This window comes from Henckelia pumila, chromosome 3 (genome assembly GCF_033568475.1).
Source record: "Henckelia pumila isolate YLH828 chromosome 3, ASM3356847v2, whole genome shotgun sequence".
Taxonomy (NCBI): Eukaryota; Viridiplantae; Streptophyta; class Magnoliopsida; order Lamiales; family Gesneriaceae; genus Henckelia; species Henckelia pumila.
Window position 1 is genome coordinate 59,271,817 of NC_133122.1, and position 26,808 is coordinate 59,298,624.

A 26,808-nucleotide genomic window follows, 5' to 3' on the forward strand; every position below is an offset into this window, starting at 1 on the left:
TGCCAGATCCTATTATCCCTGATTACACTTTACATCGGTTAATATCAATTTTTTGGCCTTTAACAATGAAATTTTGCAGAATCGAATCACAAACCCAGTATATTTGGAGCCAACTCCATTTCAACAAGCGTTTATAATATTTATTAATTGCACAATTGTACAGTGAAGATTGTATGATCATTTTTAGTTTTGAAGAATATATTTATTCGAATTCTATGATCATCTTTAGTTTTGAAGAATATATAAGCATCTCCCCAAAATGCCAGTAGTTGCCAAAAACAAAATCAAATCGAAGAGATGTCTCATGAAGAATTAATTGCTGCCTGGATCTGTTCCAGAGTCCTGCCTTTGGTTTCAGGGACAACCACAATAACAAACACAATGGCAAGCCCGTTGATTGCAGCATACAGAAGGAAAGTTCCTGCAGATAGGTACATTCAAGAATATGAGGCAATTTTTCATTTCTTCTCAGGCTAGGGCAAGGGATATGGTCAAGCTAATTCTTGAAGGAAAAAAAAAAAAAAGAAGTCAAATTCAAGTTCAAATTCAGTTATGCAGTCAGTGTCGACCTCGCTTTTGACCTGAATGCATGTCGAGCTACTCCAGCTCGAGTTCAAGAAGTTTGACCTTGTAGGCATCAATCAAGCTTAAATAGGCATCAATCAAGCTTAAATTCAAATTTGACAGTACTCGCAGTTATTCAAATAGTTTTTTCTTCGGAAAATTACCCGAAGCCTATGCTTTTTTGAATCCAATCGTAGATGTTATGCCAGTTATACCTCTGTTTTTTTTTCTTTTAGCTTTTGTTTGGCAAGCTGCTGTAAGTTTTCGATGAAATCCTTTGATAAAATCAGATAGGTTTTAGAGTATGAACCCTCGATTCGCACATTGAATTTCTTGGCTAGTGGCTGGCCTAAAATTTAGTCCATTACTCGCAAAATTTGTTAGAAAAAGACGCGTAATATATAAATACTAAAACTTAATACCATACTCGAGTAGCTTGATTAAAGTGAGAAAATAAGACTCAAGCTCAAGTTGAGATTTCCCACTCGCATCCCCAATCAGTTAAAATGACAATCATGAACTATGCTAAGGTTAGGGTGATGTGATACATATTGCTTTTGCGACTGCAAATTTTATGGTTAACTTAATTAGAAATTAGTGGCTTACCATAGGAAGACCAACTCATGAGAAAATTAAAAGTGTATGAGCAAACCCATGCGCCAAACCAGTTCACTAGTGTCGCAAGGCTCCCAGCAACTCCTTTAATGTTTATTGGGAAAATCTGTAGTAATCATAATTATTAGTCTGATCTGTATATAAATTTCATCAGATCACATATATTCCAAATAGAGCAAGCGTGCGAAGTTGTCATCATACCTCAGACATCACCACCCACGGAACTGCTCCCATCCCCACCGAAAACGACCCTATGTATAACTAACCGGCAGAATATAAACTCTTAGACAAGATTTCTTTCAAGTTATTTATTTGGCTTCAATATAGGTAGACGGTATACCATACAAAAATGTAAAAACTTACCAATATGCCAGTTACAGCTAGAGCTGGAGCTGCATCAAGTGCAAGTCCATGCTCCTGGTCCAAAGTATATGACTTCTTAATCAGATTGTTTTGATAGAAATGAAATCAAAAGCTACTAGAAGGTATAAAATATGGATAATAATACCTTCAGAAAGAATGAACTCCCAGTTAGCAGACACCCTAGGACCAGTCCTGCCCCAGAAATCTGCAGGGAAAAAAACGCATCTTGGTTACATTTTGAGAATTGCAAAGTGTAACCATAGTGCTATGTCTCTGAGAGCTGCTACTGTTGTATAAATGGTTACCACAATAAGCGGTTTTCTTCCTGCTCTGTCGATTAAAAGGGCACCGAGTGCAGTGATTATGACCTGACAGAAGATTCCATATGCATTAAAACAAAATCCACATAATTAGTTTCTTGTCTTTCAATGAAATAACTTTGCTTCTCCAAGAACTGGCAGTGCGGATCTAGGTACCTGAAGAATGGCATAGATTATAGTTCCCACATCTGCTGGAAACCCTGTGATATTACACAAGATAGTGAAATTTAATCTTTAATCTGATTCGTCGAGTTTGTAAAAATGCTTACACAACACAGGAACTTACCCGACGACTCAAAAATACTGCTGGTATAGAAACAGATTCCATTGATTCCACCAAATTGTTGACAGACCATTAGTCCCACTCCTATCTGCGTGACAATTTATAGCTTATACTCGTTCATTAAGCATTAAAAATTCACAACTTATAGACTAATTTTTTTGGAGACAGAAACTGTGATGGATTATAAATTTAGAACTTAATGCAAAGTTGGTCAGACGAGTACTAACATAAGAAGAAGTTCATTTTACCGTGACTGAACGCAGATACCGCTTTTGAAACAAATCAAGCAGTTTAGCTTTAGGAAGCTTTTCCAAAGTGTCTATATAATCCTGGAAAGAAAATACATTTAGCTTACATAATTCTTTGAGATGTTGCTACTTATGTTACAAGTTTTAAATGTGTATATACTTGAATTTCAGCTGCCTCCTCAGATATGTCAGCGTTCTTGCCTCGAAGTTTCCGTAATGAAGCTTCAAACTCCTTTTGATATCCTTGTTTTGCCTGTTAATTTTAACTAGTAAGTTTCCGAAAATATTTCAACATTAAAATGGAAAACAATTATTTGTGCATTGCTTTTCTTACCAGCCATCTCGGGGACTCCGGGATGTAAAAGAGCCCAAAAAGCAGAATAGCACAAGGGATTATCCCTGCAGCACAAGGTATTATTAGCTGATAATATTGGTTTCTTGTTAACATACCAAGGTTTTGTTTCATAACAAACCTGTTAAAGCTAGCGCCCTCCAAGTAAGTACCGTGCCAATGATGAAAGATACAGACACTCCAGCACAAATCATGAGCTACAGAGTTATGGGCTTTTCAATATTGATATTTGTTTTCTGTTAAAAATGGTTAAAGTTTCTGTCTCTACCTGGTTTAATGTTGTCAACGCTCCACGTAAATCTTTAGGCGCTATTTCAGCTATGAATACGGGTACCTTGGAACAAAATTGAAAACCATCGAACAAATATCTCTGCTAGAACCATATAAGCACAGTTTTGTATCAAAGAACATCGATTTACCACATAAGAAAAGACTCCCATTCCATATCCAGTTGCAAATCTTCCGATGTCCAGTAGTATAACCCCCTGTAGAATTTGGTTTAATTTAAGGCTCATTAGCAGAAGATACGGTAAAAAGAGTAGCTGCACAAATACATCAGAACACCGGGTCAAGTATACCTGAGCAAAGTAAATGGAAAGCCACCCTGCTGTACAGAATCCGCTTGATAACATCATTGTCTGCCACAATTTCACAAGCAAAAACTCGGATCAATATGAATCATTTGGGTGCCATGATAATGTTTTATACATTTCACCAAACTCACCTTTTTGCGACCTATGTAATCTGCGATTTTACCGCTAGTAATTGCACCGATCATTGCTCCAAAAGTCAGTATTGATCCAAACAATGAGTACTGCCAAGACATAAAATGGGCTTAAAAATAAAAAAGTTGAAGCATTTGCATTGATCCTTAGTAGCTATAGAACTCCGATATCTAACTATCCATTCCTACGAAAAATTTAGAGAATATTAAAAAGGAAATAAACTCAATGAGATTGGACTCTTGTATTTTGAACCAACCTCTGCTAAGGATAAGTTTACATCTTCTCTGATGGCAAACTGCGTAGGGGATGAATACCCTGCCTGAAAAGCACAAACAATTCGATCAAAAAAAATCGAAACAAGTTTCTTAGATAATAAAGTTATCATAGAACTCTTTACATACGCACGATCCGAATGCATACGAGCCGCAAACAGCAACAAAAGTGGTGAGATAAACAACGGATCTGTCTTCCCCAATGCTTCCTTTCTTGTGCTGTTCTTCATCACCACTGTGAAATCTCTTCTCTTGTGAAATAAGTGGAACCCTTATCTCTTCCTGCACCGAGTTTTCGCCCTTTTGTATTTCTTGATCATCGGCCATCTCTAGCAGAAGATAGTATAGGAAAATATTTTGATCACATTACAAGATGCAAACATATGCATGAAAATTCTAGGAAAAAGACGCCAAATCAAGAAATGGTTGTTTTCGGAAATGAATCAATCATCACTTGCGTGCATCACTTCATCTAAAGAAGAATGTGTATTATGCATTTACTGTTTGGTTGCTTGAAGGGAATGAGAACTTACCACAAAGTTTCAAGAATCAGCATGAAATCAAACCAAGCCGATCTAGGTCCATATACATATACACCCTATGTGTGTGTGTGTGTGTGAAATCTAAAAAAATTTCACTTTCTGACTGAAATCCTCTCTCTTTATGGATGCCGTCTATTGGATTCTACACGAAGATGACTTGTATAATCTTACCCACTTACCAAAGAATTTGTCGTGAAATTGGCCGTAAACGAACTGAATTTAATTTGGTGGTCCACTTGTCAAGTAATTAATTTTCAAGTTCTTAGTTCCAACTCATGAGTATATAAACCACTCAATAATGAATGTACAAGAACAAGAAGCCAAAAACATCTTCAAAAACTTTATTAAAAAAAAATACAGAATTCTTTGAAAACTCATCATCATTATTATTATTTACAAGAAAAATAGACGTGATAGAGTAGACTACATGCTTGGTGGGCCGTTGGCTAATTTTCTGAAAGGGTGTCGTGTGACTTTATCTGATTGATGAGTTGTTCAAAACTCACAAGAATCCAAAATAATTTGAGGACTCATTGTTTGGAAAATTATTCATATTTTTGCATGTGATGTTACGTTATAGATAATTAACCTTATGAGTTAGGACTGATTACTCATATTTAATACTAATCCATATGCAAATTTTAAACTCGTAAATTATGTGTTTTTTGACTTTTTCTAATAAGGACAAATCTAACTCTGGCCTTTTGCTCATTGTACAGACCAAGATTCTTATGTAATCAAGCTGGCAATCTCATGCACATGCAGATCAGCAAGACTCACCATTTTTAAATGAAACTTTCTTGAAATTTTCGAGCATACATTTTCGGAAAACTACAAATTTTGAGGTCTAAAATTTCACGCATATCTCTCATTCATGTAAATCCATCTATTGGAATTCAAACACACATGTAAGAGAACACTAGTTCCAAAGGCACATCAAATCCTTGAAAAAGAGAATTTACAGAACTGAAACACAAATGCATAAGCGTTTATTATATATATTCCATCATACAACTGGATGGTGGATTCTCCGGATTCGACGAATCATCCTCGAGTTTTGAAACAGATGCATCTTTCCAGAATGGCTGAAGTTGCCATTTGCCAAAAGCAAGATGTTTATGATCACGAAGAATCGATTGCTGCATGAATCTGTTCCAGAGTTCTGCCTTTGGTTTCAGGGACAAGTTTAATCACAAACACAATGGCTAATGCATTGATTGCAGCATACAGAATGAAAGTTCCTGCAGATTATTAGATACATTCACAACAAGTATGAGCTAATTCTTAATCCGTTTGTATTCATAATAAGTTATGGCTAACTATGCTATCAAATATCTTTTTCGAGACTGCGAATTTTATGGCTAAATTCATCAGAAAGTATTTACTTACCATAGGAGCTCCAGCTCATGAGAAAGTTAAAGGTCAAAGTACAAACCCATGCACCAAACCAGTTCACTAGTGTTACAAGGCTTCCTGCAACTCCTTTAATGTCTATAGGGAATATCTGCAATAATCACAATTCTTAGTCTGAACTGCTGACAAGTGTCATCAGAGAATACATATTTTAAGTTTAATAACTAGAGAAAGTATGAAAAGTTGTTATCATACCTCAGACATCATCATCCATGGAATTACTCCCATCCCCATCGAAAACGCCCCCACGTATACCTAATGAGCAGGATATGGACTCTTAGATAAAGATCTGTCTTCAATATTGCTGTATTGTATATCATATGAAAACGTAAGAACGTCTTACCAGTATGCCCGTTACTGCTAGAGCTGGAGCTGCACCAAGTGCAAGTCCATGCTCCTAGGCCAGAGTATAATACTTCTTAATTAGATTGTTTTGATATGAAACGAAAACCGACTAAAAGGCATGACTGATGATAACAACCTTCAGAAAGAATGAAATCCCAGTTAGCAGACACCCAATGACCAATCCTGCTCCAGAAATCTGCGGGGAAAAAACGCATCTTGTTTACATTTTTGTTAGTGTAAAACATAGTGTTTTGTTGCTGGGACCAGCTACTGGTGCATAAATGGTACCACAATAAGCGGTTTTCTTCCTGCTCCGTCGATAAAAAAGGCACTAAATGCGGAGATTATGACCTGACAGAAGTTTTTGTATGCAATTGAACAAAATCCACATGATTACTTTCTTTGTTTAATGAAATAGCTTTGCACCTCAAAGAATTGACAGTGTGAATCTAGATACCGGAAGAATGGCGTAGATTATAGTTCCCACATTGGCTGGAAATCCTGTTATATTCAGATTTGATATTTAAATTGATCTTTTGTGTTTGTAAAGGCGCTTACAGAGTATAAGAACTCACCCGCGGACTCGAAGATGCTGCTGGTGTAGAAACTGATTCCATTGATTCCTCCAAATTGTTGACAGACCATTAGTCCTACTCCTATCTGTGTGACAATTTATAGCTTATGCTAGTTTATTAAGCACAGAACTATAGACCAATTTTCTTGGAGAAAGAAATGAACATTAAATATAGAGAACTTAATACATGTTACTATGTTAGCCAAAATAATAGTATGCAATATAGGCTCACGAAGGTATTGCGAAAAGTTTAAGGTCGTGACAGCCATTCGGGCACCAATTTTAATTCAAGATAAATTAAAAAAATTGGCAAAAGGTGGGTTAGACTAGGCCGCCGATTTTGGATTGGACCAGTCTGAAATTCGACGTGCGCAGGTCATGCTTGCACACGAGTCAAGTATTTTCAGCGCAAATCGGATCCTTGATTTGCACCTTTCTTGTGCAGGTGCGTGAGAGACCATTTTGACTAAGCTTTTGTACACCTTCAAATAACAAAATCATACAAAAACCAACCCACTTTAGCTTTATTTCTCGATGTTAGACTAGGCTACATTAAACTTCTTCTCTTATATGCTTTCCCTTAAATGAGCCAAAGCTCGTAAGCCAATTTCCATTCACCTTGAATGGAGTGGCCCAAAATTTCCAGTAAGGTCACACGAGTAGTAAAATAAGAAGCAGAAGCATTTTACCGTGACTGGACGCTGACACCGTTTTTGAAACAAATCGAGCAGTTTAGCTTTGGGAAGCTTTTCCAAGGTTTCTATGTAATCCTGGCAAGAAGATTTATTAATTACATACTTATTTGAAGAGTTATGTTGTCCTAGCAAACACAAGGCCTGGGCCAAGTGCGTTGTGAGATGTTCGCCCGAACATCTTGTTAAGATGTTCCCACGAACATCTTACGTTGTTGCGAGTTATAAACGTATCTGTACTTGAATTTCAGCTGCCTCCTCAAATATGTCGGCATTCTTGCCGCGAAGTTTTCGTAATGAAGCTTCAAACTCCTTTTGATTTCCACGTTTTGCCTATTAACTTCAACTATTAATCTTCTGACGATCTTTCTACATAAAAATGGATGACATTTATCCATGTATTGTGCTTCTTACCAGCCATCTCGGGGACTCCGGGATGGTAAAGAGCCCAAAAAGCACAATGGCACAAGGGATTATTCCTGCAGCACAACACCACAAAGCATTAAAACTGATCATCTTGCTTTCTTGTTACAATACACAGAAAACCACCCGTTAAAGCTAGCGTCCTCCAAGTAAGTATCGTGCCGAGGATGAAAGATACAGACACTCCGGTACAAAGCATGACCTACAGAGCAATGAGGCTTTTCAATATTGATAATCTTCAATTTTCTGTTGAAAATATGGATAGAATCTTGGTATCTACCCAGCATAATGTTGTCAACATTCCTCGTAAATCCTTGGGCGCAACTTCGGCTATGAATACGGGTACCTTTGGACCAAAAAATTTGAAAACAGTTCAACAAATATCTCAATTAGAACATAAACACAAATGTATATGCAAGCTAATCAATCTATTTACCATATAAGAGAAGACTCCCATTCCATATCCAGTTGCTAATCTTCCAATATCCAGTAGAATAGCCTCCTGCACAACTTTGGTTTAAGGCTCACTAGTGTAGAAGATAAGAGTCGCTCCCTGAGTCCACTCAGGTTGTGTTTGGGATTGCTTTCAAAAAGTGTACTTTTTCAAAAATTTTGTGAAATAAAAACTCAAAATCAAATTTTGGAAGAAATCTTAAACACTGTCATAGCCAAAAATACCTGAGCAAAGTAAATGAAAAGCCATCCTGCTGTACAGAAGCCGCTTGATAATAACATCGTCTGCGACAATTTCACCCCCGATAACTCTGATCATTATGAATCAAATAGTGTGTCCTAAAATAATAGTCCATTTCACCAAAATTACCCGTTTGCGACCTATGTAATCTGCCATTTTACCGCTAGTGATTGCGCCAAACATTGCTCCAAAAGTCAGTATGGATCCAAACATTGAGTACTGCCAAGAAACAACACATGCTTAAAAATCAAAATCTGTGGCATTTGCATGGATATAAAGCCGGTAAGAATTCATGTATATGAACAACTTCGAGAATGACAAAAAAGAAATAAGTTCAATGAGATTGGATTAATGTCTGCATTTTCAAGCAACCTCTGCTAAGGACAAGTGCACATCTTCTCTGATTGCAGACTGTGTTGGTGATGAATACCCAACCTGAAATACACAAAGCCATTGCATCAAACTAATCCAAACAAGGTTCTTAGATGTTAGCATCATCCAAGAACTCGTTACATACGCAAGATCCGCATGCATAAGAACCGCAAGCTGAGACGAAAGTGGTGGCGTAAACCATGAATGTATCCTCCCTGATTCTTCCTTTCGTGGGCTGCTCTTCATCACCATTGTTGAGTCGTCTCTTTTCTTGTGAAATGAGTGGAACCCTGGTCTCTTCTTGCACTAAGCTTTCGCCATTTTGTATTTCTTGATCATCATCCATCTCTATCTTCTGGTCTTATTCACTTCCTCAAGTTGATGAATCTAGCATGAGATAGAAAAAGAGGAAATATATATATATTCTGATCAATCCCAAGATGCAAACATAAGCATGAAAACATTAGGGAAAGAGCTAAATCAAGAAATGGTTGCCAGTCCAAGTAAATGAATTAACCAAGCTAACTTCACTTCTTGCGTATCATTTTGGCTGCTTTGTACTGATATGGCAACTTACTTGCCTCAAAGTTTCAAGAATTAGCATGAAATGAAATCTTGTATATGTAAAATAAAAACTCTAAACATTTGACTTCCTAGCATCAAACAATTTGTTGGGTTTTACATCAAAACTCGTGTAACCTTACCTTGTGGGCTAGTATCAAAGAATTTGGTGGTCCTCTACTCAAATTAATAGTTTTGGGAAAAAAATTTCATTCACACATAAACCACTAAGTAATGATTGTACAAGGACAAAAGACCAAATATATGGAACAAGATCCTCAACCCTTCAACGTAGTGTTGTGAGGATTTTTACCATTTAAATCCACCACTTGCAATCACGTGTGTAGATTTTTGTCATTTAAATTAATTATACAGTAGTCAATAGGTGCATTATTGGTCGGCCCTTTTACAAGTTTTTTTAAATCGTGTTACTTTACCATGTGCAAATATAAAACTTATAAAATGCTATTTTGTATAGGCCGAGAAGCAACCTGGCACTCTCACCAGATCATCCATTTCCGAGATGAAAGTTATTTATAAATTTTAATATCTAAATAACGTGAATCATTTCTTCATTTCTTAAAGTTTAAAAATCCATCCATCGAATCCACACGCATATAAAATGTAGGAATTTCATTTATGAACTAGGTTATTATATTTTACATGATAAATTATGAACATACCATTCAATCTAATCAACTCTTTAATTTATTTATTTTATTATATGTTACCCTTAAAAAAGAAAAAAATTCATCCTTGTAACGTAAAGTGTACATCATGACTTTTTGATTCATATTTAGACTTACGCGGCGTTCTAATCTGTACTTTTTTTTTTTTTTCTCTAGGTTCTCACAAATTCCTTTTCTCCGAGTTTGATCAAAAGTTAATATTTTAAAGTAGATTCTAATTCTACGCTAGATCGGATGAAATTTGTCTGATATAACCATGATTTTTATATTGGTGTGAGCCTCTCACCCATGAACAATGAATAGCTACTGGTGAGACATTTCCTTCTCCATGAGTATTTTTTTATCTGCTTGATGATGGTTTTTTTTTAAAAAAAAATAATAATAATCTGAGAATAGGAAATACAAATTGTAATTTTAAAAATTTCTTCTTTCAAATAATAATAATAAAATTATTAGCTCCTTCTCAAATGAGGAAGCCCAAATTAACTAACGCTTCTGTTTATAATTCGAACTGGGTCACACTGTTTTTGTTTTTATTTTTATGTTTTTGTGCGATGATTGAAAGCCATGCGGCCCATGCCTACCACTTCATTATCGCTTATTTCTTGAAAGTGATTACATTTAACTATATGTGTTAAAGAATGATTTCACAATCAAAGATTCAAGAGTGTTTGCAACGTGTTTTGGGGTGAAAGAGAGAGGACGAATTTCAGAGAGAAATAAATTTTATTGGATGAAGAGTTTCTCCTACTGTGCAATAGAAATCAGATATTAGATGGAGGGGGTGGTGGCCTGGGCTGATTTGGCCCGATCCATAGTAGATATATTAAAGTGGTGAATATATTGTGTTGGCAAAGGTGGGCTATTGCCCAGCATGAATTTAAAATTTTGGGCCAAAATTTTGAATAGTTTAGCCCATAATTTTTAAATAGATGAAGTGTAAATAACCTTAGCATAATATCGAGAAAATTAACGAATCTATTTCTTTTCTTAACAAATATGAAATTTTCGGTTTGTATTAAATATTTGAGAGATGATTTTGTTTGATAAAATTAGGGTGTGATATTTTAATATTATTGTTAATTGTATGTTTGTATTATTAATTAATTTTTTTTAATATTGAGTTAATATTTCGTAAAAATGTTTGACATGTGTGTTGAAAAGATAGGATTGAATTTATTAGAGTTATTTGATTCAACAGTTTCTATTTGAGTATTTTGTAGTCAAATTGAGCAGTTGTTTTGTACGTATTATTTATCATGTCTGTGAAAAATTTTAAAAAAATATATTGGGAGGATGACAAAAAATCAAAACAAAATTTCACCCACCAAATTTAAACTTTATGGCTATGCCCATTTATATATCATTTTTTAAACAAATTTTTTTTTTTAAATCTTTTTTAGCCCAAATCGATTATAACACAACCCATATTAATTTATTACTTTTAACATATATAAATTTTATAAATACATACTTAAAAAATTTTAGTCACTCCTTAAATTTTTTTCTGGCTCCGCCCTTGATATAAATGGAGATACATTCCATATATTAACTCATAATCCTTCTTTTGATCTTTCAATTTGTAACTTTGGTTAAATACCTAACAATATATAATACATAAATTTTATTTTCATTAAAAGATTTACAAACTCCTAGTCCTGGAGCATTTGAACAAAGATCTCGAGTAGAGTTGGAAATGGGAGAATCCGTTGAGAAGGGAGTCGGAGTTTGTATGGCTTGAATAACTGAAATAGCATCCGTTTCAAGGATCCATCGATTCCATCCAAGTTGAATCCCCTTCGCCAGTCCTTTAATTGCAACTAGTTCCGCTAGATGGATGGGGTGTGTACCATCCAGGAAAACATCCGCCTTCAGCAAATAGAACACAACCATGATGGTTCCGACCCACAATTCCCACACTGAATTTTTTTTTGAGGCTATTACCGCCGCATCCACATTCATTTTAAGTGTTCCTTGAGGAGGGGGTTGCCAACGGGGAGAAGATGTAGAGCCCGTTTGTAGATATTTTTTTTTCAAAAAATATTTTTTAAGCTATAATTTTTGGCTTTTGAAAAATCTCTAATTTTGATTTTAAAAAGTGTTTTTTAAGCACTTATTTGACCATCCAAACACCTTATTAACGGAAAAATCATTTTTTTTTTTAAAAAAAATATTTTTTTAGTCTGATTTTTGATACCAAACGGGGCCTACTCGATGGGCTCTTGCAATTACATCCTCACAAGATTGTGCCTTGCCGTGAAACATCATTTGATTTCTACCTATCCAAGGACTCCAACTTATCAAAACTAATAGATTATGGTAATAAACTTTTGTCACAAGCTTTTGTTCAGAAGTTCGAAGATGCACTTTTGCCCAAATATTCAAAAATATAACATTGGTTATTTTTATTGACTTTTTTTTTTTTTTTTTTTTCAGAAAATGACTTCTTTTTAATATACACAGATTATAAAATACAGATATACGATTATAAAATACACATGCATTCATAAAATATTTTTTTTTTGAGGCATTCATAAAATAAATTTTAAATAAGAAGAGAAAAAAAAATTGGTTCTTCAAATTGACATATATAACCTTTTGGTTCTTTAATCAATCAAAATTTAGGTTTAGCTCGATTACTTGTTTCTGTATTTTTAACCTTTCTATTTTTTTCCCCCTTTTTTTCCCCTGGAGTTTGGTTCTTTAATTGATCAAAACATATAATTTTATTTAGTAGACGGCAAGAAACATTTACCTCAATTAGGATAAAATCATGTAAAATGATCCATTAGAAGCAACAATGATAGCCAATCAATCAACTCACCACAATTATTTTATCTTATTCGATGGAATCTGGAGTCAATGTCATTTGGTGCATACTAGATAAATATTTGAATTGATAACCTACAAATCAAATTTGTCGGGTTAAGTGTACTTAACAAATCTTTTGTGACATGTTCATTCGAATTTTTTTTTATTATTGATCAAATGCTCACATACTCTATCAACTCGGATATTCGATTATGACAATTATTTTACCTTATTTTTTTAATGACTGTGTCATAAGCTTAAGTTGCACGAAATAATATGCTAATGTTAACCAATATAAGGTTTAGTGGGTATAAGAATATCTACTGGCTATCATTAATCATTATAACTGGTCGGCAGCTAGAAGCGTAGATGCTAAGAATTATCAATTTCTATATATTTATTTTTTTAAGTGCAATCCTCTCAATTGTAAGTGTTTAAATTTAGAGCAGATCTATGTGAGATGAGAGAGATCAATACGGTATGTATCTATAATAAAAAAATTAATAATTTTTTTCTTAAAATTAACATTTTTTCACGAGTTAAGTCGAGTTGGAGATCCAACTAAAAAAATTGACGTGTAAGATCTATGAATTTTTATGCTAAAATTAATAATTAAATTGTTTATATTAACCAATTATTATCTTACTATATTATTAAAGTAGAGACCCTCTAATTAACAAACTTTTTATCAATTGGTGAAACATGATTTGAAATTATGGTTATCTCCTAATTTAATTTTCAATAAAACCAAAATTATTGGGCAAAATAATCAAATTTATACAGTTTCCTCTTTTCTAGCCATTAAAAGCTCACTTTGTGTCCTTTGATATTATTTTATTTATAAATATGACATTCACTTTATAAGATATATATATATATATATTTTGTAAATATTTGTTTAGAAAAATGTTATATTTTTATTATTTTTTAATTTTAAAATTTATTATTTATTGTTTTATTATTTTTTAATTTTTTTAATTTATTATTTATTTTTTTTAAAAAAACAAAATGTACGAGCACGCAACGCGTGCAGCAGAATATTAGTTATTATTACTTAAACGAACCACTAACATGTATTTCACTTTATATAGATTTGATCATTTTATTAAAATTATTAAAACGTAAATTTACTCCTAACATTATAACATTTTACATGGAGTTTTTAACGCGTAATTCACCAAATGACACCTTTCCCATAATGTCATTTATTTTTAAAAAAACATCATATTAAAAATTATATTATATATATTTGTTTTTGAAAACCAATTATATTTCATATTTTATACAGAAATTGTCTGCGTATTAAATTTATTATAATTTGAAATGCGTGCGCGAATATTCAAGGGTTGACCCCGAATGGGATCCCATTTCACATAAGTCAGAGGCCCATTGGCTCATGCGGAGGGTAAATCGAGGGATGTGCACGAGCGATAGGGACATGAAGAAGGGAGTACATGGCCCAATCCCAAAGCATACCTCACAATATTTTAGCAGGAAATATGCTCCTATGAGTGCGCGAATATTCAACTCGTGAGGCGTGGTTTAAATTAAATTAAACGAGCAAACCGAGCCAAACGTCAACACAAGCGTCGGCGGCTGCCGCCGCATCTCGGCCGCCGTCACTCATGCATGTGTCTTCTCATTGTTATCCCATTAAAACTAAATTTCTAATTTTATTTTTTCCATTCAAAATCGAATCATATTTACGGGTGGTTGGTGGGATGGAGTAAACCCAAGATTCTTGTCTTTGAAGATACCTTTGCATAATTATTGCCACGTTCATTCCTTCATGCACACATCGAGAGTGAAGCTGAAGGCAAAAGTACTCTATTTTGTTTACAAATCGATTTAGCTTTGGAAAAACACACAGAAGAAATCCTAAGGAAGAAGAAGAAATACAAGAGTTGCAGATTTTACTCTGCTGTGCGTATACATTTCCTCGATTCTTAAAATGTTGTGCGAGAAGTGTTTCTTGATCAGTTTTCTGATTTTCTCACTCACTGTGTAGTCTATGAGCATTTCTGATTTTTCTAGCCTGCATTTCTTAGTGTGATTTGGGTCTTTGTAATATGTTCCTTTTGTTGAATCTGAGATTAATTACTCAGCGGAATTTCTTGAAATTCATGTTTATATCGTAAAAGCTGGCCCCTTTGTACCTTTTTTTTCCCTATGATTGGTTTATGGTCACATTTTTTTGGATTAAAAAAGACAACTTTTTATTTGCAAGAACAGCTTGTCCCTTTCTTTATAACATGTATTTCGAATCATTTAACTATATATGTGCTTGCAATGATGAAATCTGTATTTATTTTCTTGGTGGAATTGGGATCAGTAATGGAGATTGAGAAAGATAAATCAAAGGTCTGTTCCCCTGATACTGTGCTCGAGGACTTCCTAAGAAGTGCTGAATCTGAAACAGATTCCTCCAAAGCTACAAGCATTTCAGAATCAGAAGTTCAGATTGATCCGAAACCGGGTTCGAGATGGGCCGAATTTTTTCAGTTATTGAGATTTAAATCCAAAGGGCAGTTAGCCACATGGTATTCCCTCAAGTCCCTCGATTTATCCAGAAGATTTAGCAGTAGTGCTGAAGAGGAAGTTTTAGGTGTGACTAGTGCGGTATTTGATCCTCATTTGAACTATTTCAAGCCTCAATGGAAGAATTTTACCTTCTCAGAACTCCAGACAGCAACCTGCAATTTTTCCCAAGGTTAGCTTTAAGATACGTGCCCGCTGGACCAAGGGGACCGAAGGGAAAAAAAATCAAATAATTTTGGCGAAAATGTGCGTTGTTCGACCAGAAAAATGCATCAAGTCGCCCCTAGCTCGAACTCTTGGCCTACCCCTTGTGTCTTGTGTATTCTTATCACATATCTTGATAAGATATGTCCCTCTTTAGGAAATCTTGTAAATCATGGACTCATGGTTGTGTGTGTATGCATATGAACAGGATATTTGATTGGGAAAGGCGGTTATGCTGAAGTCTATCGAGGTTGTTTGAAAGGAGGCCAGCTTGTTGCGATCAAGCGTTTGATTAAAGGCCGAGCGGAGGAAAGAATCAATGATTTTCTATCAGAACTTGGCATAATGGCTCACATAAATCATCCAAACACAGCTAAATTGATGGGCTACGGCGTCGAAGGAGGGGTGTACCTTGTTCTTGAGTTGTCTCCCCTTGGAAGCGTCGCTTCTATGCTTCACAGTTAAATCACCTTATCCAGATTTTTTTTTTATTGTTCTGACACTTATTTTAAGTCTTTGGATCTAGATTTTCAGTTGTTTTTCCTCGTATTTTTGTGATAAAATAGATTGTAGAGAGAAGCTCGAGTGGGATATTCGGCACAAGATTGGGATAGGTACAGCAAAAGGATTGCTGTATCTTCATGAAGGATGTCAGAGAAGGATCATTCATAGAGATATTAAGGCTGCAAATATATTGCTTACGGAGGACTATGAACCTCAGGTATATCAATGAGTGATCCTAGTTGGATATCAAAGAAATTGGAAGTAATTTTATAAGGTGTTTAGTTGAATGTACCTCAACTATTGCTTTGATTCAGATTTGTGATTTTGGGCTAGCGAAATGGCTCCCGGATCGATGGACTCACCTTACTGTTTTAAATGTTGAAGGCACTTTCGGGTTCGTAGAATCTTACCTTCCTCAATCCTTTTCAACCCATTTTTGTAGAATGATCTGTGTTTGGTGCTAATCCATTGTTGCTGCAGGTATCTAGCACCTGAATTTCTAATGCATGGAATAGTGGATGAAAAAACTGATGTATTCGCCTTTGGTGTTCTGCTGTTGGAACTTATTTCTGGGCGTCGAGCCCTGGATTACTCTCAGCAAAGCCTTGTTATGTGGGTATGACTATCTCATCTCCCATGCACATATAATACTCCTAAAAATGTTGTGATCTTGCTCGAGAAATTAGCTAAAATGGTCGAGCGATTCTTTTCTCAAGATTCAATGAGTCCGCAAGCAAGCCATGACACAGGCAAGTAATTTCCAAAAAGTTTCTATCGAAACTTGGCTGGAGGGAACACCAACTTGAGTCGAACTCGGGCATTAATATCTCATGATTGAATACTTCTTGTGTCTCAAGATCAACTAATATGTTTTCCATTTTTCTAAATATGATCAAAACGGTTAGTTTTCGCTTAATTCTATCTAGTTGATTTCAAATTTGAGCTCGATTGATGATCGAGAAAATTGAGCTTGTTGTGATCAAACTACTCCTAGTCAAGCTGCAGGTCGAGCTATTGAATATTTCCCCGAATATAGTGCAACTGGAACTCGATTTTGTTCGAGTGCACCCTAGTCGAAGCAACGTCGTTTACAAAACGTATGCATCAAATCAAATCATTGTATTGTTATTTCTTTTTGTGCCAGGCTAAACCTCTGCTAAAAAAGAACAGAATCAGAGAACTTGTGGATCCCTCACTTGGTGATAACTACAATCCCATACACTTAAATCTCATGATCCTGGCTGCTTCATTATGTGTCCAACAATCTGCGATTAGGCGCCCTCGAATGAGCCAGGCACGTATCATTTAAGTAAAACAGAAGCCAACCCATGTTGCCATATTACGCGAAACACGACGTTCTTGTATTTGATTTTGGATTTGGTTAATGCAGATTCTGCTGCTTTTGAGAGGGAGCTGTGGCAGCCTAGAGCTGATAAGAAAATGTAAGAAGCTGTCAAGTTGGAAGAAGTATTACAAAGAGCTTTTTAGTGCAGAAGAATACAGCTTCAGCAGAGGCTTCAATGGTTTGAATCTGCAACCACGCATGACCCTTGATGCTTAAACTGCATTGTATTATGCATGTGCATATATAAATATAGGATTATCCGTCGCCCCGAATTTTACGAATAATTTTAAAAAAAATATATTTTCGGATTCGAATCATTGAAGACGCATTGTAAATCGATCTAATATATTCAGTTTTATACATCCAATAAGTGAATGTAAATATTGTATAGATTTATGTGGGATTAATTTTACTATACATGTCCCTTTCCCTAAACCGTTGGATAGTCATTTATTAATTTACTGCAGCATAAACATTTAATAGCGCGAGACTGATCAACACGGTACAATGCACTTGGTTCATCCACTTAAATAACCTTTATTATTATTTTTCCCTGTTGCTATATTTTTTTATTATTTAATATAATGATAACATTTTCTACTCCATCGATGTCAAATATATAATTCGATTTTCACGAATACGAACTTATAATTTGTGTGGGTTTAATGAAATCAAAAATGGAAAATCAATGTCGGATCACTAAAAAATATCCTATTCCAGTTATCCATTAATACATGCCAAAATATTTTTCATGCCATTTTTTGAATTAGACCCAAGATTCCAAACTATTTAGCAAAATCAAGATCTCTACTTGAATCAAGAAGGAATAGTGTTTTTTTTTTGAATCCAAGAAGTGGTCTTTACTATGTTTTCTATATTTTCCCAAAATATGGATAAAGAAGAGACGTACCATTTTCTGTTCACTTGTTCTTTCACACATTCGTTGCGGCGAGACTAGATTTCATTATAATGTAGTTGCCAATTGTGACATTTACTCTTGATCATTTGGGTTTTTTTTACATGTATTTTATTGTCCTAATTTTACTTTTATTAAGATAATAGTGAGACATATCTAGGGACGAGTATTCGGTTAATTCGGTCAAAAACCGAACCAAAATAACCAAAATCGAATTATTTTTAGGCTAACCGAACCGAATCGAATTTATGCTAAAACCGATTTAACCAAACCGGATTAAAATCGGTTAATTCGGTCGGTCATCGAATTAACCGATTTTTTCATAAAATAAATTGAAAAATACAAAATTTTATAAAATTAATGATTGAAATATGATATTTTTATCATAATAAAACATATTAAGGTTAAAAAATTAAAATAACAAAAATTAAGTATAATATTAAATATAAACACATTAAAAATATATTATAAATTATATGTAAAGATTAATAAAAAAATTCAAAATTTAATTATTTATAATTCGGTTAATCGAATTAATCAATTTTTTTTTAAAAAAACCGAAAACCGAACTAAATTAACCGAAATTTCCAAACACTAAAACCGAGTTTTCGAATTAACCGAACCGAATTTTCGAATTCATTCCGTTCAATCGATTAATTCGTTTAATCGACGTATTGCTCACCCCTAAACATATCAAAGCAAGATGTACTTTATTTTTTTTTCTTAAACTCCGGTTTCGATAAGTGAAACTTTAACGATGACAAGTGGACGTATCTCTTATTGCGACAAACAACAATAAATTTTGTGTGTATGTTTTAGCTTTTAAAATTATAATTGACTTTTTGTGTTCATAGTTCGTATTAGGATGATGATCTCAACTAAATAGATATGTAATAAACTATTTTTTAACAAAAATATTCAAAATTACATTTTATATTTGGAAAGACAAAAAAAAAAAACAAATGAAATGGATAGCTATTTGGAATGAATAATAATAATAGTTGTAGATATAATAATAAAGAAGAGTAAAAATGATATTTAAATGAATATCAGGATAGAATTTCTTAGAGCGCAAACAACAAAAGAAGCGGAGGGGATCGCGTGCGTGTATAAAGACAGAAACAGTAAACAAAGCATGCGCTTCAAGTCAAAACTCCTAAATTTTTTAGGAAACCAAAATTGCGAACAAAATCGAATATTCTTGCGAACGTTTCGCGGTGGTGTTCCCATTTCTCCGGCGATCGCAGAATATTGATGATCGACGGCGGTAAGTACTACACGTCGGCCAGTGCGGCGGAGCACGACGGCGGTGGAGTTGAATCGGGATTTACTCGTCAGTCGGTGGTGGTTGGGAAAGGCTGAGAGGGTAAAGTCTGGAGGATTAATCTTTGAAAAATGAGGGGAAGCAAGGGGAAAAACAGCAAATTGCTGCCTAATTCTTTGAGAATTATTTCGTCTTGTATCAGAACAGTATCGACGAATGCTAGCACCGCTGTGCGGTCGGCCGGTGCGTCCGTCGCCGCCTCCATTTCTTCCTCTGGAGACGATCGAAAAGAGCAGGTCGGCATTTCTGACATTTTTTTTTCAAATTAGTTGGCTGTATTCTGCTTTTTTTTCCGTCATGTGGTAGTTAGTTTTGTTGAAGTGTTTGATTGTATTAGTTTCTTTATTTCTTTTAGTTCAGTTCATTTACTTGATGTCTTGATTGAATTTGAGCACTTAATTTCCGAACTAATTGAGTTATTTGTTTTAATTGTATAAACTAGATGAATCGCATCAGAATTTACTTTTAGCATGTGAAAATCTTTGTTGTGATAGAAAAAAAATTAATTTACGGAAATACAACCTTGAATCGATTTCCTTCCAGTTAGACCGCCTATTCAAATTTATTTTCATATACTCGTTTGTAAAAATTTCCTGTTCATGTACCAATGCATGGCTGCCCAGGATACTTATATTTCGAGTTTATTCCACAAGTCCCCCTTGTGTTTGTTTGTCAGTCTAAGAATAAAATCCGTTGGAGTGAGTTGATGACCTAATTATAGGGAACCAACTATTAATTGACTGACCACCTCTCTCTGCGTCTATTTTAACCTGAAGATAAGTGATGTTCCATGTCTTGTTTTGTTTGAGTGTTAGCTGTTTTTCTTAGAGTTTTCTTTTCCTTCCCAGTAATTTCTCCAAAGACCTTTTCATATTGACCCTGTACTAGGTTGCTGGAAGTGTTAACTTTTTAAGATTGTTAGAAGTGATTCGTTTGAGTTTGTTTCCTTACTTAAGACGGAACTTATTAATGGATCACTCTGTGCGCCAATGGTTTTTCACTGTTTCTTTCCCTGTCGCTCGCGTTACAATTTCAACGAGGAAATTGAGTCAATTGTCTCAAAATCATGCTACAGAATTTATACGATGAGATTTTCTTATTTTGTTATGCTTTCATTGGGCCTGTATACTAGTGCAATAATAATCTTTTTCCTTTATCTGGTAGTAAGAGCTTTACATCCGGTTTAGGAGTCTTTGCGTGTTTTTCTTGAGTGCTTGTCTACTTGTTCTGGATCTGATCCTCTGTGTTATCCAGGTATTGTGGGCTGGTTTTGACAAATTAGAGCTTAGTCCAACAGCCTTCAGGCATGTTTTATTAATAGGTTATGTAAACGGTTTCCAAGTTTTTGATGTTGAGGATGCCTGTAGCTTTAGTGAACTGGTTTCAAGGCGTTACGGACCAGTTACTTTTTTACAAATTCTTCCAGCTCCAGCAAATCGTGATGGTGCCGAAGTGCGCAAAAAATCTCATCCTATTCTAGTGGTTGTTGGTGGGGACGATAATGAAAGGATCACTCGGCCTCAGAATACTTGGGCTTTCGCTAATGGTGCAACAGAATCATCTTTAAAGCGCTCATTTGACCCCCCATCTGCTGTTCGATTTTACTCAATGAAATCGAATGAATATGTGAAGGTGGTTGACTTTAAATCTGCAGTGTTTATGGTTAGATGCAGCCTACAAGTGGTAGCTATTGGTCTCGAAGAACAAGTATGTGATGCATTTTTGTCTGCAACTTTTCCTTTAGTTGTTTTCTTTTCTCTTCTTGTTTGCATTTCACACACTGGTTGTGTTGTGTTATGTTTGGATTGTATCCTTGGCCTGGCTGTTACATGGCCGTATAGGAATTTTTGTATGCCTTTATCACGCGGCGTTTCTCAAAAGAAGTATATATCATGTGTGTGCAAGAGTGGTTAAAATTGGATTCAAGTGTATATTTCATTTACAAGATAGCTTTTGAGAGTGCATGCCATTATATGTTTGAATCACATTTCTAATGAAACTTATCTACAGGTATATTGCTTTGATGCAGTTACACTTGAGAAAAAATTTGTTGTTGTCACTTATCCCGTTCCCCGATTCAGGGAGCAAGTACCTGTTGGAATGGGGGCTGGGTATGGTCCAATGGCTGTCGGACCTAGATGGTTGGCTTATCCGCCTAATCGCCCATTTATGTTACACACGGGTCGCGTGAGTCCAAAGAACCTTTCGTCTAGTGTTAGTCCATCCACATCTCCAGGGAGTGGAACCCTGATGGCTCGTTATGCAGTGGAATCCAGCAGACACTTGGTTGCTGGGATACTTACCCTGGGTGACATGGGCTATAAAAAACTATCCAAATACTGTCCTGAGCTGCTTCATGAGAGTCCTAGTTCTCCTGGCTGGAAAATTGGGAAGCTAGAAGCATCTGAGCCAGAGAATGCTGGTGTGGTAAGTTCATGGCACTGTTAACAACTTAACAGTATGACGCTCATTTTGTAACTACTGCCTAAATGAGACACTATCTCTTTGAAATTTATTATAGAAAATGTTAGGTTTGCCCTTTTAGCACTATGTGCTTTAATTTGTCTACTGCAGGTAGCTGTGAAGGACCTTGTTTCCTCGGAAGTTATATCACAATTTAGGGCTCATACAAGTCCAATATCCGCTTTATGTTTTGATCCAAGTGGGACTCTTCTGGTTACTGCCTCTGTACATGGAAATAATATGAATGTTTTTAGGATCATGCCTTCTCGTAAAGGCAATGGATCAGGCTGTAATGACTGGAGCACTTCACATGTGCATCTTTACAAGTTATATCGGGGTATAACAACTGCTGTAAGTATACACAAGTACCCATTGTTAACTATTATTCTCTAATACCGTCTTCATTTTCCAGAAAAATTCGCTGTTTATGAATTTCTTGATTCCTTTTTGTTTTTTGACAGGTAATCCAGGACATCTGTTTTAGTAAATATAGTCAATGGATTGCTATTATTTCATCTAGAGGAACTTGCCATATCTTTGTTTTGTCCCCTTTCGGGGGAGATGATGGAATTCAAGCTTTACAGACTCGTGAGCAAGGTACCTTGCTGTTTTTAGCTTCATCTCCGTGGTGGTCTACTTCATCTTTCACGGCAAATGAGCAACATTCTTCTCCTCCACCAACTTGCACTCTTTCTATCGTCGCCCGGATAAAATGCAATGATTCCGGCTTGCTTAATTCAGTAAGCAATGCTGCTGCTTCAATGGTTGGAAAGACAAGTGTACCATCTGGAGCTATTGCTGCTGTTTTTCACAATTCTAAGTCTACTGGTTCTTTGGATGTTCTTTCGAGCACCAGTGCTTTGGAGCACATCCTAGTTTATACCCCATCAGGCTTTGTTGTTCAACATGAAGTCCAATTATCATTAGGGGTTGAGCTGAATGAGTGTAGAACCAATTCCTGGTCAACTGCACAAGTGAACCCACAACATGAGGAATTCAGGGTGAAAGTTGACCCTGCACAATGGTGGGATGTTTGCAGAAGACTAGATGATCTGGAAATTGAAGAATGTATGTCTGGCATCTTTGATGGGGAGAATGCTTATCTTGACAACTCTAAAATTGGTTCCGAGGAGGAGTATTCCAGGGAGAAGAGATTGATAACGAGCGACACAATGAAATCTGGAGAGAGAACACCGTGGTATCTGTCTAGTGCTGAAGTGCAAATAAACTCTTGCAGGTTACCCATATGGCACAAGTCAAAGGTGCTTACTGTTTCATTACTGATACCTTTGTGATTTTTTATTGTGGGTTTCTGTAACTAATTTGCAAGGTTTGCTAGATACATTTCCATGCAATGGAACCTCCAAGAGCTGAATGTTATTTTGGTGGGGAGTTTGAAATTGAGATGTTGGCTTCACATGAATTGGAGATAAGACAGAAGGATTTGTTGCCAGTATTTGACCATTACTCTAGTGCCAGGCCTGGATGGACTAGCCGGTGAATATCTTATCCTCGGTTCTTATGCGTTCTTAATTATTTCTTGTTTGGTTTGTCCATTGATGTTGCTGTGAATTTCCAGTATGAATGGAATATTTCCTCTCGTCTACCATATCTCGCTAAATGCACCTAAGAGATTAATTTACTATGGTCATTTTGTGTAGTGCTGCACGTTTTTCATAATGGTACTTTGCAAGCTGGCTACAATTTACTGTTTTCTCTTTTTAACTCCCCCTCAAAAAATGTATATCATCCAATGCTGAAAGTAGGAACAGCAATCATGTTTTATGTACTTACATTTGTATTTTACTTGGTTGTTTAATGTAGATCCATGTCCTCTGAAGGACGATATCATAGTGCTTCCACTGATAGTTGTCAAGCTAGGGAGACGACTGGTGGCTCGCGTATTATTTCTCATTCAGATCCACCATCAGATAGTTCTACTGAAAATTCAGGAGGTGAGATACTTTTTTCATTGATGCCTTTTGTGCAGCATATTTGTGAAATTATTTAGGTTCTGTTTCTTTTACCTAAATGTGAGAAGCTTCACATTTTCTGGTGCAACAGCTAGCAAACTAACCTTGGTCAAATAATTTTTTTGAAAAAATGGCCCTCTCATGTGCATTTGAATACACACTCAAATACACTTGAGATGGTTACTTTTAAAAAATGAAGTTTGACCAAGGTTATTCCCATATATTTTCCGCAGTTTTTTTTTACCCTCCTGAAAATAGAAGACCTACATGATTTTTATGTGTCTACCGAAGTGCAATATCATATCAAGTGCGAAGTTCATTTTGTTCCCATTTTCACCACAATCGTCCAGAGAATAGAGAATTATCTTGATTTTGATCACCCGAACTCTTATACAGAATTCCGATAATACTTGGCCATTCTGCAAATGCCTTAGACATAGTAAAGAGACAAGGGTCTGATATCTGGACCCATCTCCCACTTTTCCTCCACTGATTTTACAATTTCCTTTTTTTTTTTTGAATAAACTGATTTTACAATTTCTAACGCTGCCATCAGTGTTATTTCCATCCGGATATCAGATTTCATGATTGAATGTACCCGGTGTTTTTATGCCTGCAGGGATGGAGAAAACAGAAGATTTTGGGCATTTCTTCAAGGATGGCTACTGCAATAAGCCAGAGTTAGGCGATTACCACGACTCGACTGAAGTTGCAACCGAAGAGGTGGATGACACAGGTGCTAGCAACACTCACGATGAGGAGGAAAAATCTGAGGAAGGATGGATCGGTGGTATGTTTGATTTTTCCGAAGATGGTAAGAACCTCGATTAACAATTCTACCATCCGGTTGCTCCTCAATTCGTCGCCCATTTGTTAATTCCATTTTCCATCTGTCAAATCTTAGCTTGAATTCTTGCATTATAATGGCAGGTTGATCGAACTGGACAGATACAGAGTAAATATTCACGGCCCACGCTCTTCCCTATTTGTATGTATACTCGTGTTTGTCAATACTAGTGTTTGTCAATTAGCAATTCTTGAAATCCTGGAAAGGGTGCATCATGTAAAATTATAGAACTGATTCAGGGGGGAGTTAGGATTTACATTTGTTATGTTTGGGGGCGCTCACTCAATCATGTACAGTTTATTGTTTCTGCACAAGTCGGTTCCAATCTGTATTGACATTTTTTTAATTTAAAAAAAAATAAAAAAGAAATGAAAAATAGACAGATCACATTTTGGTCATTGGATCTTTTTGTTTAACAGCATTATCCGTTTTTGCCATCACTTTTTTTCTTGGTTTAATTTAATGTATTAGAATTGATGTCAAATGTGTGTGCGCGTGTGTTTTCTTTTACATTTGCCGTCAAAGCTATTCTAATTCAAGATATGTATCCTGAAAAGTGAGAACCAACATTTTTTTTTTTGAATAAGAACTTAATTCGTTAGCCCAAATCGAAACACAGTACATCAGAAATCAAAGAGGAAGGAGGCATAGCCCACCCCCGTTGATCAGGCATAGAATCAATTGGTTTAGCTAAGATATGAGTTATTTGATTCGTTGATCTAGGAATAAAAGCAAATGTACAATTAACTAACTCTGATGATAAGAGTTTACAATCATCCATAATCAACCCAAGTATAGACGGATCTGAATTGGAACTTTGGAGTGCATCGATTATGACTTTGACATAAGATTTCACTATAACATCATTAATATGTAAATCCTCCAACCAACTAAGAACTTCTCGAATACTTAAAGCTTCGGCAATAGCTGGAGAATGATAACCTGGAATATGACCATGTGTAGGAGTTAAAAGAGTGTCCTGACAATCACGAAGAACGCAGCGAAAACCTAGGGGCGGATCCAGAAATTTTATTAAGGAAGGGCGGCTGGACAGAATAAAAGATCATATATATGTATATACACACATAATCATAACATAAAAAAAATTAAATATAGTAAATTTAATAATATTTTTATATTTCAAATTTTACTTACAAGTTACCTTTACAATTTGATGTTTACTGAAAATAATTAATAATATTTCATTCGATAAACTAATATATATATATATATATATATATATATTTCAGTATAATTAATTAATATTCATAAAGATCTTCTCGCAAAAATTTTTTTTACGATTTGATATTTACTGAAAATAATTAATAATACTTTATTCGATAAACTAATATTAAATATATATATATATATATCAGTATAATTAATTAATTTTCGTAAAAATCTTCTCAGCAAAAAATTTTCTCTTCACTGCAGTTGTTGCAACTGGTAAAATAAAAGACAAACTTATAAGCTTGTAAGCTAACAATTCTTACTTCAACAAATTTTTTTTTTAGGTTTAAAAAACTTAAAACTCATTTGTGTTTAGGTTTAAAAACTTAGTGATTGAACTACAATTTTTTAAAGACTATAGCCACAAATTTTCGGATCACTTTGTACACATTAAACAATGAAGATTAATTTACATTTTTTGATTCTCTTTCGTATTTTTGTGTTTGGTTCCTAATTTATGATTATAAATTATCATTTTTAAAATATAAAAATATTTTGATAATTTTTAAAAAAATTCAAGGGGGGAGAGCTGCCCCCTTGCCCCTTAGTAGAACCGCCAATGCCAAAACCCATGTATGATCTATGTGTAAATACGGTTGCATCAAC

At 35.1% G+C, this 26,808-nt stretch overlaps 4 protein-coding genes across 7 annotated transcripts; 2 read left to right on the plus strand and 2 right to left on the minus strand.

The window, feature by feature from the left end:
- Positions 1-100: 100 nt before the first annotated feature.
- Positions 101-4,621, minus strand: LOC140893376 (sugar transporter ERD6-like 7). Of its 2 annotated transcripts, none has more exons than XM_073302439.1 (19): positions 4,464-4,621; positions 3,872-4,071; positions 3,727-3,789; positions 3,470-3,559; positions 3,324-3,383; positions 3,165-3,230; positions 3,014-3,079; positions 2,867-2,942; positions 2,728-2,792; positions 2,554-2,646; positions 2,394-2,474; positions 2,149-2,233; positions 2,019-2,062; positions 1,848-1,910; positions 1,688-1,747; positions 1,543-1,596; positions 1,381-1,440; positions 1,171-1,285; positions 101-421 (listed from the first exon to the last, which is right to left on the minus strand). In XM_073302439.1, the coding sequence occupies exons 2-19, from the start codon at positions 4,067-4,069 to the stop codon at positions 303-305; spliced, it is 1,458 nt and encodes a 485-aa protein (XP_073158540.1). In that variant the 5' UTR covers positions 4,070-4,071; positions 4,464-4,621; the 3' UTR covers positions 101-302. The 2 variants fall into 2 exon arrangements, with proteins under 2 accessions (XP_073158540.1, XP_073158539.1); XM_073302438.1 differs by lacking the exon at positions 4,464-4,621 and adding an exon at positions 4,276-4,456.
- Positions 4,622-5,116: 495 nt separating this feature from the next.
- LOC140886468 (sugar transporter ERD6-like 7) lies at positions 5,117-9,632 on the minus strand. 3 transcript variants are annotated; one of them, XM_073293049.1, is made up of 19 exons: positions 9,502-9,632; positions 8,943-9,184; positions 8,798-8,860; positions 8,555-8,644; positions 8,410-8,469; positions 8,168-8,233; positions 8,012-8,077; positions 7,858-7,933; positions 7,723-7,787; positions 7,549-7,641; positions 7,306-7,386; positions 6,618-6,702; positions 6,500-6,543; positions 6,331-6,393; positions 6,179-6,238; positions 6,041-6,094; positions 5,893-5,952; positions 5,674-5,788; positions 5,117-5,525 (listed from the first exon to the last, which is right to left on the minus strand). In XM_073293049.1, the coding sequence occupies exons 2-19, from the start codon at positions 9,141-9,143 to the stop codon at positions 5,407-5,409; spliced, it is 1,461 nt and encodes a 486-aa protein (XP_073149150.1). In that variant the 5' UTR covers positions 9,144-9,184; positions 9,502-9,632; the 3' UTR covers positions 5,117-5,406. The 3 variants fall into 3 exon arrangements, with proteins under 3 accessions (XP_073149150.1, XP_073149151.1, XP_073149153.1); XM_073293050.1 differs by lacking the exon at positions 9,502-9,632 and adding an exon at positions 9,315-9,440; XM_073293052.1 differs by lacking the exon at positions 6,331-6,393.
- Positions 9,633-14,648: 5,016 nt separating this feature from the next.
- Positions 14,649-17,665, plus strand: LOC140888803 (receptor-like cytosolic serine/threonine-protein kinase RBK2). Its single transcript, XM_073296506.1, has 8 exons — positions 14,649-14,781; positions 15,191-15,568; positions 15,809-16,060; positions 16,167-16,321; positions 16,419-16,498; positions 16,585-16,720; positions 17,249-17,398; positions 17,495-17,665. The coding sequence occupies exons 2-8, from the start codon at positions 15,193-15,195 to the stop codon at positions 17,663-17,665; spliced, it is 1,320 nt and encodes a 439-aa protein (XP_073152607.1). The 5' UTR covers positions 14,649-14,781; positions 15,191-15,192.
- Positions 17,666-19,467: 1,802 nt separating this feature from the next.
- On the plus strand, positions 19,468-25,361 carry LOC140886403 (autophagy-related protein 18g-like). The gene is made up of 9 exons (XM_073292965.1): positions 19,468-19,925; positions 20,944-21,396; positions 21,700-22,116; positions 22,264-22,503; positions 22,614-23,414; positions 23,492-23,649; positions 23,977-24,107; positions 24,745-24,939; positions 25,056-25,361. Exons 1-9 carry the CDS (start codon positions 19,761-19,763, stop codon positions 25,058-25,060), a joined length of 2,565 nt encoding a protein of 854 aa, XP_073149066.1. The 5' UTR covers positions 19,468-19,760; the 3' UTR covers positions 25,061-25,361.
- Positions 25,362-26,808: the final 1,447 nt, after the last annotated feature.